This window comes from Balaenoptera ricei, chromosome 8 (assembly GCF_028023285.1).
Source record: "Balaenoptera ricei isolate mBalRic1 chromosome 8, mBalRic1.hap2, whole genome shotgun sequence".
Classification (NCBI taxonomy): domain Eukaryota; kingdom Metazoa; phylum Chordata; class Mammalia; order Artiodactyla; family Balaenopteridae; genus Balaenoptera; species Balaenoptera ricei.
Genome location: NC_082646.1, coordinates 77658422 through 77674037, shown reverse-complemented (window position 1 = coordinate 77674037; position 15616 = coordinate 77658422). Strand labels below are relative to the sequence as shown.

The window sequence follows — 15616 nt, the reverse complement described above, 5'->3', positions numbered from 1 at the left end:
ATATGGCACAGAGAAGGACTGAATCAGAAAAGCAACATTGCTCCTTAATGCTCACCGGTACAAGAGAAGTCATCCACGCGAATGTATCCTGGGACACAATCACAGCGATATAACCCAGGCAAGTTGACACACACAGTGTTGGCATGACAGTAATGCATCTTAGCCGCACACTCATCAATATCTGAAGGAGAAAAGAAAGAAGCAATATCACGGTTAGTCAAATGAATGAACCGGAATGTAATCATCTTACAATGAAATTAGAAAAAGCGAGTGCCCATTGAAGCCAAGAGAAAAAGCAAGATGCGTTAAACACAAAAGCTTAAGTGCAAATTCAGCTGATGCAGAAGATCCTATCTTAAACTGAAAATATTTCTAGAAAGATGCATGGTGGGACACAACAGTGAAGAACCTAAGTATGAAGACTGAATATGTTATTATTAATCTCTAACCAAGAAAGATACTTGATTTAAATGTCCAAAATCAAGGAGTTCTGTATCGAGGCATTGATACCAATGAATATTTATTAGGTGTCCACTGTACATGGTGTTGCTTTTATCAGAGAGATCAAGGGAATCCAGACCCTCTCTGCTTGTTTTTCTTACTAAGACATGCTTTAATCCATCTGTTACAAAATGATGGTGTAGCCACTTTCTCCCACGTTGTACTGTGAATACAGACTGCAGCTATTGTCTAATGCAAATTAATGTCTTTCATCCCTTAACCCAGAGATGCATCCCATGTCAAAGAATAATGGGCTGATTCAACAAAAAAAATCTTTTCTCTTTGGAATGGAGATCAGAGCACCACCTGCTTTCTCATAAAAAGTTCATGGTAAGAATTAAGATAACCTACAACCTTAAGTGCAGAGTTTAGTCTCTTCTGGAGTTTATGTTTTCAAAAATGGCTTTACAGCAATCTACAGATCCAATGCAATCCCTATCAAACTACCAATGGCATTTTTCACAGAACTAGAACAAAAAATTTCACATTTTGTATGGAAACACAAAAGACCCCGAAGAGCCAAAGCAATCTTGAGAAAGAAAAATGGAGCTGGAGGAATCAGGCTCCCAGACTTCAGACTATACTACAAAGCTACAGTCATCAAGGCAGTATGGTACTGGCACAAAAACAGAAATATAGATCAATGGAACAGGATAGAAAGCCCAGAGGTAAACCCACACACATATGGTCACCTTATTTTTGATAAAGGAGGCAAGAATATACAATGGAGAAAAGACAGCCTCTTCAATAAGTGGTGCTGGGAAAAGTGGACAGGTACATGTAAAAGTATGCAATTAGAACACTCCCTAACACCATACACAAAAATAAACTCAAAATGGATTAAAGACCTAAATGTAAGGCCAGACACTATTAAACTCTTAGAGGAAAACAGAGGCAGAACACTCTATGACATAAATCACAGCAAGATCCTTTTTGACCCACCTCCTAGAGAAATGGAAATGAAAACAAAAATAAACAAATGGGACCTAATGAAACTTAAAAGCTTTTGCACAGCAAAGGAAACCATAAACAAGATGAAAAGACAACCCTCAGAATGGGAGAAAATATTTGCAAACGAACCAACTGACAAAGGATTAATCTCCAAAATTTACAAGCAGCTCATGCAGCTCAATATCAAAAAAACAAACAACCCAATCCAAAAATGGGCAGAAGACCTAAACAGACATTTCTCCAAAGAATATATCAGATTGCCAACAAACACATGAAAGGACGCTCAGCATCACTAATCATTAGAGAAATGCAAATCAAAATGACAATAAGGTATCACCTCACACCAGTCAGAGTGGCCATCATCAAAAAATCTAGAAACAATAAATGCTGGAGAGGGTGTGGAGAAAAGGGAACCCTCTTGCACTGTTGGTGGGAATGTAAATTGATACAGCCACTATGGAGAACAGTATGGAGGTTCCTTAAAAAACTAAAAATAGAACTACCATACGACCCAGCAATCCCACTACTGGGCATATACCCTGAGAAAACCATAATTCAAAAAGAGTCATGTACCACGATGTTCATTGCAGCTCTATTTACAATAGCCAGGACATGGAAGCAACCTAAGTGTCCATCAACAGATGAATGGATAAAGAAGATGTGGCACATATATACGATGGAATATTACTCAGCTATAAAAAGAAATTTTGCTTTACAGAAGAGTGGATGTCATGAAAGTCAAGAGGAAAAATGTTTCAAGAAAGGAGTAATGGTCAGTTTTGTCACGTGATGCTGAGAAAGTTGAATAAGACAGAAGGAGAATTAACCATTGGATGTGGCAAGAAGTTCACTGCTGCCCTTGACCTGATAAGAGTAGTTTGGGGAAAGTGGCTGGCAAAGCCTGACTGGAGTCAATTAAAGAAAGAATGAAAGATGAAGGAGACAGAAAAGAAAGGCAAACTTTTTGAGATATTTTGTCATCAAGAGAAGAAAAACTGAAGTAGTAGCTCTAGGGAGACTCGATGTTGAAAGACAGTCTTGTTTAAAGACTCTCTCGTGATGGAAAAGATCACAGTGAGTTTATACGCCACTGGGAATGATTCAACGCTAGTGAAGAAAATTGACGCTATAGAAGAGAGAACAGATCTTTGCAGAAGCCAAGTCCTGGGGAGGCAAGAGGAGTTGTGTTCCAGGCCACAGATGGAGCAAGTCATCTTTACAATAAGAATGAAATCAAGAGATAAGGGAAGAGGTGGAGATAAGTTGGCATATTTGGTGGTGGAAAGATGAAGTAGTTCTCCTTTACTTGTTTTTTTATTTCCTCAGTGAAACGAGAAGAAAGAGAACTAGGAGAGGAAGGAGGTATTGGATGTTTAAGGAAAGGGGAAAAGGTATGAAATAATCATTTTGGAAAGAAGGAAAGAGAATTTACTAGAGAGTATACTAGGTGGCTGCAGAGGCATGTGTGATTTGTGGCCATAAATATTAAGTGAGAGCAGTCAGCATGGCCATGTGTGTTTTTCCTGTCCCATCCAGATATCTGGGGTAGCGGCAGGGTACTTGGAAAGTTAGGTGTACCCAGACATGAGTTTTTAAACAAACAGGATGGGTTAAAAGAGAAATAAGGGAACTGAGGTTGCAAAAAAAAGAGATGATAATGAGATGCCAAGGAACCTCAGCTATTAAGGACAGAAGTGAGGACAGTAAGAGGGATGTAGACGGTTGAAATGCACTGCCCAGATCTCTCCTCACAACTGAAGAACTTATTCCCCCAGCTGCCTGAAGTACCGCCTGCTAATGATCTTCAGCTGTTAGCCTTTTAGGAAAACTGTCCTTGACTGAATCGAGCTGCCTTACCCTTAGTTACACTGCCATCCTGAGGACAACCTTCAATGGAGGCTGGTTCTCCTTTACCCCAACTCAAGGTAAGTGTAAAGGACTATCCCAGGTTCAGAGAACTCATTGAGATGAGCTAAATCCGCCCTCTGCCCAATCCTGTATCCTTCCCTTCCCCCACATATGTTCATCCCTACAGCACTCCCTAACAAACTTCCAGCACACCAGTCTCCATCTCAGAGTTTGCTTCCTAGGGAACCCTAACTGCAGCAGGAATCCTGATGGAGGCAAGGAACTATTCCAGTGAGAGTACTGCAGCGTGTGAGCTGGAAAGCTAGGAGATGGAGTTATAGAGTAATGTGCTTGACACTGAGATATCAAAGGTGATTTAGTTATTGTTGATTACAAGGTCTTTCATATGACTATGTGAGAGTAGAAGAATCAATCATTGTAAGTGAGAGACTAGGACACCAAGAAAAGCCAGGTATAGGAGGGGGCTAGTCAGCATTAGTACTGTTCATCCAGTATTACCAGTTTTCCTCTTCCTGGGCACATAATACAACTGTACTTCCCCATCCTCTTCAAAGCTAAGCATGGCTATATGACAAAGCATGAATCTGAGCAGGGGCATACCACCTTGGGGTGGAAAGACTAAGGGCTAGCATCAGGCTTAACACATTTCCTTCTTCCTTTCTTGGAAAGTATGGGAGCACAGAGATGAAGTCTCTTTCAGCCTGGCTCCCTGAATGAGGAACAGGTCACCAGACCAGCATGATGGACACGGTTCATGACCTAGAAATATGCTTTTGTTAGTTTAAGCCCCTGAGCCTACTTTGACTAGTACAAAGAATGACCCTGAGAAACATCTCAAAGAAGATCATTAAGCTTGATCTTGAAAGATGAACAGAAATTCAGCTTAGAGATTGGAGATGAGGAAACAGAAGGGAAACTACAGGGGCTAAACTTTTTGTCTTTGCAGAGTTAGAAAGGGAGAGGACCATTTAGTCTGTACATTCAAAGAACACTAATTAGCCCTCTACTACACTTTGAGGCAGAGTGATGAACAAAACTCCATCATGGACCTCATAGCCTGGCAAGACACTGAGCAGAACTTATATGTTCTACCAATAATGTGAGATCATTTCATGGGGATTTGACCTAGTCTGAGAGGTTCAGAGAAGGATTCTCTATGGAAGTGATTGCTCATCCAAGACCTGAAATAGAAATGAAACAGGTGAAGGGGAGGGGAATAACATACCAGATAGAGAAGAATAAGAAGAATTCGTTAGAGGAGGGAACTCTGCCTATTTGAAGAGAAACAGGAAAGATGAGCTTGGACCAGACCCTGCTGGGCCCTGGAGGCCACGTAAAGGAGCCTGGGCTTTAATCACGGTGGTGGCACAGTCCAATTTCTGTTTTTAAAATATCACTCGGCTGTAGTGAAGAGAATGGATTGGAGCAGGGCAAGCGGAAGGCTAAATCACACTGGTATTTTACTCACAGAGATGCAGCCACACTGAACTCATTCTGTACTGCTAGGATGGCCAGCCATTTTTTAAGAGGAGAAAATAGTCAGGACTCGCCTCAGAGGCAATTCAATCTTCTGCCCATGGGCCACAGCTGCCAACCAGGCTGCTGCTGGCAATGACTGTTTCTCTGTCATGGACCCTTGTCAGCTCCTCCCAGAGAGAAACTCCTGGCTCATTTCCCTCAGGCCACTGCATAACTGCTGAGAGGCGACTGCCTCATCTAGATTTGAAGGAGTTACTTGGCCATAACAAGTTTATTTTGATTCAAACAGCCAAGCTATCTCCTTGTTTCATAGGATGCCAAGGCCCTGAGTAAAAATATTTTCAAAAATCAGAAAGGGGATGTTAGGAAACCCCAGAGAGAACTTCTCACACAGGTTTATCCGACCCTTGCTCTCTGCGATCCACCTAGGACCCCATGGCCACAAATCCCTGCCACTCTGCTGATGTGTCTTTGAGTTGGTTTTGTTTTCAATTCATACCATTGGTAATTCCAGCCCTTGCATATCTAATAATGCTCCGGTACCAGTCCAGAAAGAGGAAGAATCAAAGTAAGGCAGAAAAGTTGACAAATGTACCAGAAAATTAAACTATCACAATCTTATCTTTGTTGCTTAACTTCTATCACACAAACAGCAGATATAAAAATCCTGGTAAAAATGATGGTAGGGAGAGAAAAAGTGTTTAGAGTCATCGGTTAGGTCCTTTGAGACAAGAGGATGGAAGAAAGTAAGGAACTGACAATTCCCCTAGTTTCAGGATGGGGACTGGGAATGGAGGGGAGACACATCTGCCTAAGAAAGATTGCCTCTCCGTCCTCAGGGAAAGGCACAGCCCTGGAGACAGTTCCAAGAGGATTCACGAGTGCTTCACAAGCAAGTCTGGTTATGCAGAGAATCAAAACAGAATTAACATCTTCAGAGAGCTGGGATATCCTGAGAAAATCTTAATAGCAAACAACTGAGATTTTTCAAAACGAGCCTAGGACAAATGCTTTTTGTGCACAGACAAAAGATCCTAAAAGGTTATGAATAGTTACCAAAAAAAAAAAAAGAAAAAGAAACAAACAGAACTCCCCAATTAAAGAATGAACTGATGCTCAGAAAGAGAAACTGAGTGAGCCCAAAGCAATGAGGGTTTTTTTTCTTTTTTTTAATATATAAATTTATTTATTTATTTATTTATTTATTTTTGGCTGCGTTGTGTCTTCGTTGCTGCGCGTGGGCTTTCTCTAGTTGCAGCGAGCGGGGGCTACTCTTCGATGCGGTGCGCAGGCTTCTCATTGCAGTGCCTTCTCTTTGTTGCAGAGCATGGGCTCTAGGCACGCAGGCTTCAGTAGTTGTGAGATGCAGGCTCAGTAGTTGTGGCTCGCGGGCTCTAGAGTGCAGGCTCACTAGTTGCAGCACACGGGCTTAGTTGCTCCGCGGCATGTGGGATCTTCCCGGACCAGAGCTCGAACCTGTGTCCCCTGCACTGTCAGGTGATTCTTAACCACTGCGCCACCAGGGAAGTCCTACAATGAGGTTTTTAAATATAAGCCTGAAAAGCCATCTGACTTTTGCCCGGGTGGTGATGGTGCTTTGCTTAAAGCAGATCCCTCTCTCAAGCAATGATCCTTTCCAGTCTGATATTTACCCAAAAGCCAGAAGGCAAGAAAAGGCAATGTCTGAGACCGAACTTCAAAGGAGAAGTTGAACACACTCAAGGCCAGCCTCAATCTAAAGGTTTGGGTCAGTCTAGCAAGAATTTCTAAGAACCACAATTAAGCTGACTACCAAAAGGATGAATGGATAAACATTTTAAAACACATCATTAAGCACAGTATGATACCAAAATGAATAAGAGGCTAACAGTTGCTAACCTCAAAAGGTAAAACTAGGAACAGCCCCTGGCACCTGGTTAATACCCAGTAGCTGTCATTTCGACATATGAGACACTTTGCTAGGTACTCCACAGGTAGCACCTCATCACCCCATTTATTCCACTTGACTACTTACTACAGGAGATAGATACCCCCATGTCAAGATGAGGAAACCGAGGCTCAGAGATTATTAGATCACTTGTCCAAGGCATAAAGTCAGTAAGCCTAAGACCCTGGGTTTGAATCCACAGTCTCACTTCAAAGTTGGCATTGTTTTCACTGGGCCAGTTCTAGCCCTCCGTAACTTTTCGATCCTGTGACTATGTTACACATGGCTGATGCTATCACAAAGTGTATGGAAACAGGCAGATCTCCAAATACTATGTCCATGTGCAATACTGTTCATGACATTTGTTTTGTATTACACTCTCTGTTAAAATAGTAAAGCTGTACTGTGCATCACCACTTCTGTGGCTCTTTTATATTAAATCCTAACACTTTCAAACTTTAGACTCCAGAGATCCAGGACCCCAGAACAGGTGATAGCATTCTGCTCTGAGCTGGAACCCTTGATACAACCTTAACTCAGGATGCTTAAGACTACTGAAGGCCCCTTCTAGGATTAGAAACTAGTGACAAAGGGGCCTGGGTCTTTTATTAAATATTGTTAGAGAAACATCTATAAACCCCACTGCAGTATATATCAGCTGGAGTATAATGGGGCTCAAATTGTGATTCCTTCTTAGAGATTGCTTGTCACCTTTGAAATATCGGTGCTTGTCCTCTGTTGGTCTTCTGGGGTAACAAAAATACATAATTTATGTCCCTTCCCAGGAAAATAAAGTAGTTTGTTTTCATTTTAAGAAGGTATACCTATGGACTTTCAAATGAAATCTGATGTGGCATAATGATTCTTCACATATCACCAGCCTCCATCTGCATGAGACTGTTCAGAACAAACAGAGCTGAATTTGGCATCGTCGTCATTAAATTAGAGCGTAGACCTTGGGTAGCAAAGATAGAAGCAAATGCAAAGAATTCTCTAAATAAAACAGTGTGATCTACTCAGACTTGTTACATAAGAATTTCCTAGAAAAAGGCAGCCCAGAGAGGGTTGAATGCAGGGGGTGGGGCGAGGGGGAGTAGGGGGAGAAGTTATGCCCCACTCCCTGTGCACATTTAAAAAAGAAACAGAGTGAAGAAAGAAAATCAATATTTTTTGAGACTGTGCTCTGTGCCTAGAACTGTGTGCATCTCATTTCATTATCCCCAACCATCCAATGGGCTGCCATCAGAAACGACATGGAGAGCACCTACAATTTCACCCCAAGTTTCTGTGACTTCAAGAGCACACTTCTTCCACTCTGTTGGACACGAGCACTAGATTGACAGTCAAGAGTCAAGCTCTATTCTTGCTCTTTCTATTAGGTAACCCTAGCACTGGGCACTTCTCTAGACATCGGTTTTCCCATTTATAAAATGGTGAGTTGGACCAGAGAGCATCTAAAGACTTCCCTGGTTCTAAAGTTCTTGACACATTCAGGTGTTTCTGTCCTCACAATTCATCATAAACCCTGCCTCTGAAGCATTATATTCTGGGCCACCCCCTTTCATCCTGTTTCAATGAGCTTGAAGATGTTCCAGATGTCTTTTCCAAGACACAAGTCCTGGAAAATACTACTAAGGTGACCTGAACCTTCACACTGTTCCTTGATACCTGTTTCAACTGAGTTGGCATCTCCCCAGAAAATGAAGAACAGCCAGGACAAGCAACAGACATTCAAACAAAAGCACAGCTCGGGACAAGTCCTCCAGGGACTAGTAAGATAACTTGCAGAGCAATTCTACCTGACTTTAATCTCCTGACTTTTCAGAAATCATGAGTTATAAAAACACGGTGGCACTGGGATTGATATTAGAACTGTCAATACTCTCGCAACTGTGTCACACTGGATATTTTGTAAAGTGAGGGCCTCTATGGTCTCTGATTTGAACTTATAAAAATCCAGTGAAGCAGACAAGGTATGAATTATTATGACCTTTTTCAGATGAGAAAATAAAGACCTAGAGAAGAATTCTGACTTGCCCAAAGGTACACAGATAATCAGTGAGCTGGTCAGAATCAAGGTCTTCTAACTCTGGAGTTAGTGCTTTATCCAATGTTCCGTGCTTCTCTATAATTATTGTTTTCTTCCTAAAGCAAGGGGAGAGAAATTAAATGCCTATGGAATCTAGAAATATAAACCAAATGCCAACAGAAGCCAGGTAGAAGATATACGTGCAAAATATGCCTCTTCCCCAAAATAAATAAGGTATATATTATTTTTCCTAAAATATAAATCAATCCCTCCCTCCCTACCTTTCTCTCCCTTCCCTCCCTCACTCTATCAATCTCTCTCAATCGTTTTCATTTCTCTACTTCCAAGAACAAAGAAATGGTTCTCTCTTACAAGGTAAAAAAACACTGTGCAAGGCGAATGATACATGGAAAATTACACTAAACCTAAGTGGCAGAAAGACAGTGGAAGAATTTGAACTGTTATCTTCACTTTACAGATAAGAAACTAGGGCCATAGGAATGGACAGTTAATTGTCTAAGGTCCCATAGCCAGGAGGTGTACCTGGACTGCCAGGATGTGAATTCAGGCAGCTTGGTTCCAGAGTTTGTACTCATCACTCTGTAGTATTGCCTCCCAGGAACTGTGGGCTAGATCGCTGATCTTTCTAGAGAAGTTACATACCCTAGTATTAATTTAACTTTTTAAAATAGTGGCTCCATTTTTTTTCAAATATTTTGAACCAAGCAAAACACATCTGCCTATCAGATTCAACCCACAAATGTCTGTGCCTTGAAGCATGTTATCACAAGGAGCTTTGGGGGGCACGGGGTGTGTAAGAGAGAGGGGTGGGAAGAGAGAGAGAGAGAGAGGAAGGAGGAGGATGGAAGAGAGGATGGAAATGGGCAAGGAAGGAAGGAGGAGGAGAAGGGAGGGAGGGAGGGAGGGGAAGGGAGAGAACATGACAGGAAGTAAAGAGAATATAGGAAGGCAAAGAAAAGAGAAAGTAAGACAAGAAAAGAGAAGAGAAGAGAAAAATAAGACAATCTAGGGAACTTCCTATATAACGTCTATGGACTGAATTGTGTTCCCCCAGCAAATTATGTTTATACACTAACCTCCAATGTGATGGCATTTGGAGATGGGGCGCTTGTGGGGTAATTAGGATTAGATAAGGTCATGAGAGTGGTGCCCTCCTGATGAGATCAGTGCCCTTTTAAGAAGAGACACGAAAGAGCATACTCTCTCTCTGCCACGTGAGGACACAGGGAGAAAGCAGCAATCTGCAAGTCAGGAAGAGAGCCCTCACCAGAACCCAACCCTGCTGGCACCCTAACCTCAGACTTCCAGCCTCCAGAACTGTAAGTAAATTTCCATTGTTTAAGCCATCCAGTCGATGGCACTTTGTTATGACAGCTCCAACTGACTAATACAATAACCGTTTAAATTTCTCTGTTGCCTGGTGAGATGAATTTTTACATCATATTCTAAGATATGTGTCAAACAAACATGTCGTCTGCCAGATCAAATATTTGCAGATTAAAAATTCAAATAACCTTTTGGTCATCCCATGCATAGTAAAGAAGTCTTCTCAAACAAGGTTAAATACATCATAAGGTAGAAGTTAGATTGTTGGATTTTCTGACATTTTAGAAGTATTTCCCATATATAGCTATGTCAGATATTTGCAAATTCATGCTAAGATGTTTTTTTCCCCCTGCTGGGCTCAATTTCAGAATTAAATACTGTCATAAAGTAACATCTCTTTGTGCCACTGGGAATCACAGCACACCAATTTTTAGCTGACATCAGAAAAGCATGGTAAGATACCTCTCTATGATTTTTTTTTTTTTTCTCCCAGGCTGGTATTTCTGACCTTGGAGAGTATCCACAAACTGATGCTGAGCGTCTGCAAGGAAAGAAGCACATTGAGTGAAAGATGACTCATTCAGCTTTAGCTGTAGGCTGTGCTCCAGCCTACGTGAATCTATTAATATCTGAACCCTACTTCAGCCAACGGTACCAACAAAACCAGTGAGCGCTTCCAGAAAGATCCAAGATTTCCTCCTGAGTTATGAGTCAGTTGGAAATGTGGAAGCTATGATGGTCTCCTGCCTTCCCTACCCCTGGGAAAGGAAATTCAAGAGCTATTAAGAGACTGCTGAATTCCAGAGGCAGTAACGATTCCAAAGGTCAGTGAGATGTGGTCCTTGTATTCTGGCTTTTATACTAAGTGAAAAAAGCCAGGTCATACAGAACCAGTCCTAATCCAGTAAAGAGGCAGTCACCTGAACATGAACAAAGTTCTACCAGAAAAAGAAGTGGCTAATTCCATCAAAAACTACTGAGGAGGATTTAACCAAGATGGCGGAGTAGAAGGACGTGCTGTCACTCCCTCTTGCGAGAGCACCAGAATCACAACTGACTGCTGGACCATCATTGACAGGAAGACCCTGGACTTCACCAAGGAGGATACCCCACGTCCAAGGACAGAGGAGAAGCCACAGTGAGACGGTAGGAGGGGCGCAAGCAGAGTAAAATCAAACCCCGTAACTGCTGGGTGGGTGACTCACAGACTGGCGAACACTTATACCACAGAAGTCCACCCACTGGAGTAAAGGTTCTGAGCCCCACGTCAGGCTTCCCAACCTGGGGGTCAGGCAACGGGAGGAGGAATTCCTAGAGAATCAGACTTTGAAGCCTAGTGGGAATTGGATTGCAGGACTTTGACGGGACTGGGGGAAACAGAGACCCCACTCTTGGAGGGCACACACAAAGTAATGTGTGCATCAGGACCCAGGGGAAGGAGCAGTGAGCCAGGGGGAGACTGAACCAGACCTACCTGCTGGTGTTGGGGGGTCTCCTGCAGAGGCGAGTGGTGGCTCTGTTTCACCGTGGGGATAAGGACACTGGCAGCAGAGGTTCTGGGAAGTTCTCCTTGGCGTGAGCCCTCCCAGAGTCTGCCATTAACCCCACCAAAGAGCACGGGTAGGCTCCAGTGTTGGGTTGCCTCAGGCAAAACAGCCAACAGGGAGGGAACCCAGCCCCACCCATCAACAGTCAAGTGGATTAAGGTTTTACTGAGCTCTGACCGCCACAGCAACAGGGAGGGAACCCAGCCCCACCCATCAACAGTCAAGTGGATTAAGGCTTTACTGAGCTCTGACCACCACAGCAACAGTCAGCTCTACCCACCACCAGAGCCTCCCATCAAGCCTCTTAGATAGCCTCAACCACCAGAGGGCAGACAACAGAAGCAAGAAAAACTATAATCCTGCAGCCTGTGGACCAAAAACCACAGTTACAGAAAGATAGAGAAGATGAAAAGGCAGAGGGCTATGTACCAGATGAAGGAACAAGAAAAAACCCCAGAAAAACAACTAAATGAAGTGGAGATAGGCAACCTTCCAGAAAAAGAATTCAGAATAATGATAGTGAAGATGATACAGGACCTTGGAATAAGAATGGAGGCAAAGATTGAGAAGACGCAAGAAATGATTAACAAAGACCTAGAAGAATTAAAGAACAAACAAACAGAGATGACCAATACAATAACTGAAATGAAAACTACACTAGAAGGAATCAATAGCAGAATAACTGAGGCAGAAGAACGGATAAGTGACCTGGAAGACAGAATGATGGAATTCACTGCTGCGGAACAGACTAAAGAAAAAAGAATGAAAAGAAATGAAGACAGCCTAAGAGACCTCTGGGACAACATTAAACACAACAACATTCGCATTATAGGGGTCCCAGAAGGAGAAGAGAGAGAGAAAGGACCAGAGAAAATATTTGAAGAGATTATAGTCGAAAACTTCCCTAACATGGGAAAGGAAATAGCCACCCAAGTCCAGGAAGCGCAGAGAGTCCCATACAGGATAAACCCAAGGAGAAACACGCCGAGACACATAGTAATCAAAGTGGCAAAAATTAAAGACAAAGAAAAATTATTGAAAGCAGCAAGGGAAAAACGACAAATAACATACAAGGGAACTCCCATAAGGTTAACAGCTGATTTCTCAGCAGAAACTCTGCAAGCCAGAAGGGAGTGGCATGATATACTTAAAGTGATGAAAGGGAAGAACCTACAACCAAGATTACTCTACCCGGCAAGGATCTCATTTAGATTTGATGGAGAAATCAAAAGCTTTACAGACAAGCAAAAGCTAAGAGAATTCAGCACCACCAAACCAGCTCTACAACAAATGCTAAAGGAACTTCTCTAAGTGGGAAACACAAGAGAAGAAAAGGACCTACAAAAACAAACCCAAAACAATTAAGAAAATGGTCATAGGAACATACATATCGATAATTACCTTAAACGTGAATGGATTAAATGCCCCAACCAAAAGACATAGACTGGCTGAATGGATACAAAAACAAGACCCATATATATGCTGTCTACAAGAGACCCACTTTAGACCTAGGGACACATACAGACTGAAAGTGAGGGGATGGAAAAAGATATTCCATGCAAATGGAAATCAAAAGAAAGCTGGAGTAGCTATACTCATATCAGATAAAATAGACTTTAAATTAAAGAATGTTACAAGAGACAAGGAAGGACACTACATAATGATCCAGGGATCAATCCAAGAAGAAGATATAACAATTATAAATATATATGCACCCAACATAGGAGCACCTCAATACATAAGGCAACTGCTAACAGCTATAAAAGAGGAAATCGACAGTAACACAATAATAGTGGGGGACTTTAACACCTCACTTACACCAATGGACAGATCATCCAAAATGAAAATAAATAAGGAAACAGAAGCTTTAAATGACACAATAGACCAGATAGATTTAATTGATATATATCGGACATTCCATCCAAAAACAGCAGATTACACGTTCTTCTCAAGTGCGCACGGAACATTCTCCAAGATAGATCACATCTTGGGTCACAAATCAAGCCTCAGTAAATTTAAGAAAATTGAAATCATATCAAGCATCTTTTCTGACCACAACGCTATGAGATTAGAAATGAATTACAGGGAAAAAAACGTAAAAAGGACAAACACATGGAGGCTAAACAATACGTTACTAAATAACCAAGAGATCACTGAAGAAATCAAAGAGGAAATCAAAAAATACCTAGAGACAAATGACAATGAAAACACGACGACCCAAAACCTATGGGATGCAGCAAAAGCAGTTCTAAGAGGGAAGTTTATAGCTATACAAGCCTACCTAAAGAAACAAGAAAAAGCTCAAGTAAACAATCTAACCTTACACTTAAAGAAACTAGAGAAAGAAGAACAAACAAAACCCAAAGTTAGCAGAAGGAAAGAAATCATAAAGATCAGAGCAGAAATAAATGAAATAGAAACAAAGAAAACAATAGCAAAGATCAATAAAACTAAAAGTTGGTTCTTTGAGAAGATAAACAAAATTGATAAGCCATTAGCCAGACTCATCAAGAAAAAGAGGGAGAGGACTCAAATCAATAAAATCAGAAATGAAAAAGGAGAAGTTACAACAGACACTGCAGAAATACAAAGCATCCTAAGAGACTACTACAAGCAACTTTATGCCAATAAAATGGACAACCTGGAAGAAATGGACAAATTCTTAGAAAGGTATAACCTTCCAAGACTGAACCAGGAAGAAATAGAAAATATGAACAGACCAATCACAAGTAATGAAATTGAAACTGTGATTAAAAATCTTCCAACAAACAAAAGTCCAGGACCAGATGGCTTCACAGGTGAATTCTATCAAACATTTAGAGAAGAGCTAACACCCATCCTTCTCAAACTCTTCCAAAAAATTGCAGAGGAAGGAACACTCCCAAACTCATTCTATGAGGCCACCATCACCCTGATACCAAAACCAGACAAAGACACTACAAAAAAAGAAAATTACAGACCAATATCACTGATGAATATAGATGCAAAAATCCTCAACAAAATACTAGCAAACAGAATCCAACAACACATTAAAAGGATCATACACCACGATCAAGTGGGATTTATCCCAGGGATGCAAGGATTCTTCAATATACGCAAATCAATCAATGTGATACACCATATTAACAAATTGAGGAATAAAAACCATATGATCATCTCAATAGATGCAGAAAAAGCTTTTGACAAAATTCAACACCCATTTCTGATAAAAACTCTCCAGAAAGTGGGCATAGAGGGAACCTACCTCAACATAATAAAGGCCATATATGACAAACCCACAGCAAACATCATTCTCAATGGTGAAAAACTGAAAGCATTTCCTCTAAGATCAGGAACGAGACAAGGATGTCCACTCTCACCACTATTATTCAACATAGTTTTGGAAGTCCTAGCCACGGCAATCAGAGAAGAAAAAGAAATAAAAGGAATACAAATTGGAAAAGAAGAAGTAAAACTGTCACTGTTTGCGGATGACATGATACTATACATAGAGAATCCTAAAACTGCCACCAGAAAACTGCTAGAGCTAATTAATGAATATGGTAAAGTTGCAGGATACAAAATTAATGCACAGAAATCTCTTGCATTCCTATACACTAATGATGAAAAATCTGAAAGAGAAATTATGGAAACACTCCCATTTACCATTGCAACAAAAAGAATAAAATACCTAGGAATAAACCTACCTAGGGAGACAAAAGACCTGTATGCAGAAAACTATAAGACACTGATGAAAGAAATTAAAGATGATACCAACAGGTGGAGAGATATACCATGTTCTTGGATTGGAAGAATCAACATTGTGAAAATGAGTATACTACCCAAAGCAATCTACAGATTCAATGCAATCCCTATCAAATTACCAATGGCATTTTTTACGGAGCTAGAACAAATCATCTTAAAATTTGTATGGAGACACAAAAGACCCCGAATAGCCAAAGCAGTCTTGAGGCAAAAAAATGGAGC

The 15616-nt window shown here is 41.2% G+C and overlaps 1 protein-coding gene across 3 annotated transcripts in view; it reads right to left on the bottom strand.

The window, feature by feature from the left end:
• The window catches only part of NELL1 (neural EGFL like 1), an 895061-nt gene that overhangs the window by 475078 nt on the left and 404367 nt on the right, over nt 1–15616 (bottom strand). For all 3 annotated transcript variants that reach the window (XM_059929597.1, XM_059929598.1, XM_059929599.1), the window contains one exon: nt 56–181. In XM_059929597.1, coding sequence (XP_059785580.1) covers nt 56–181 — 126 coding nt within the window. The remainder of the gene's footprint in view (nt 1–55; nt 182–15616) is intronic.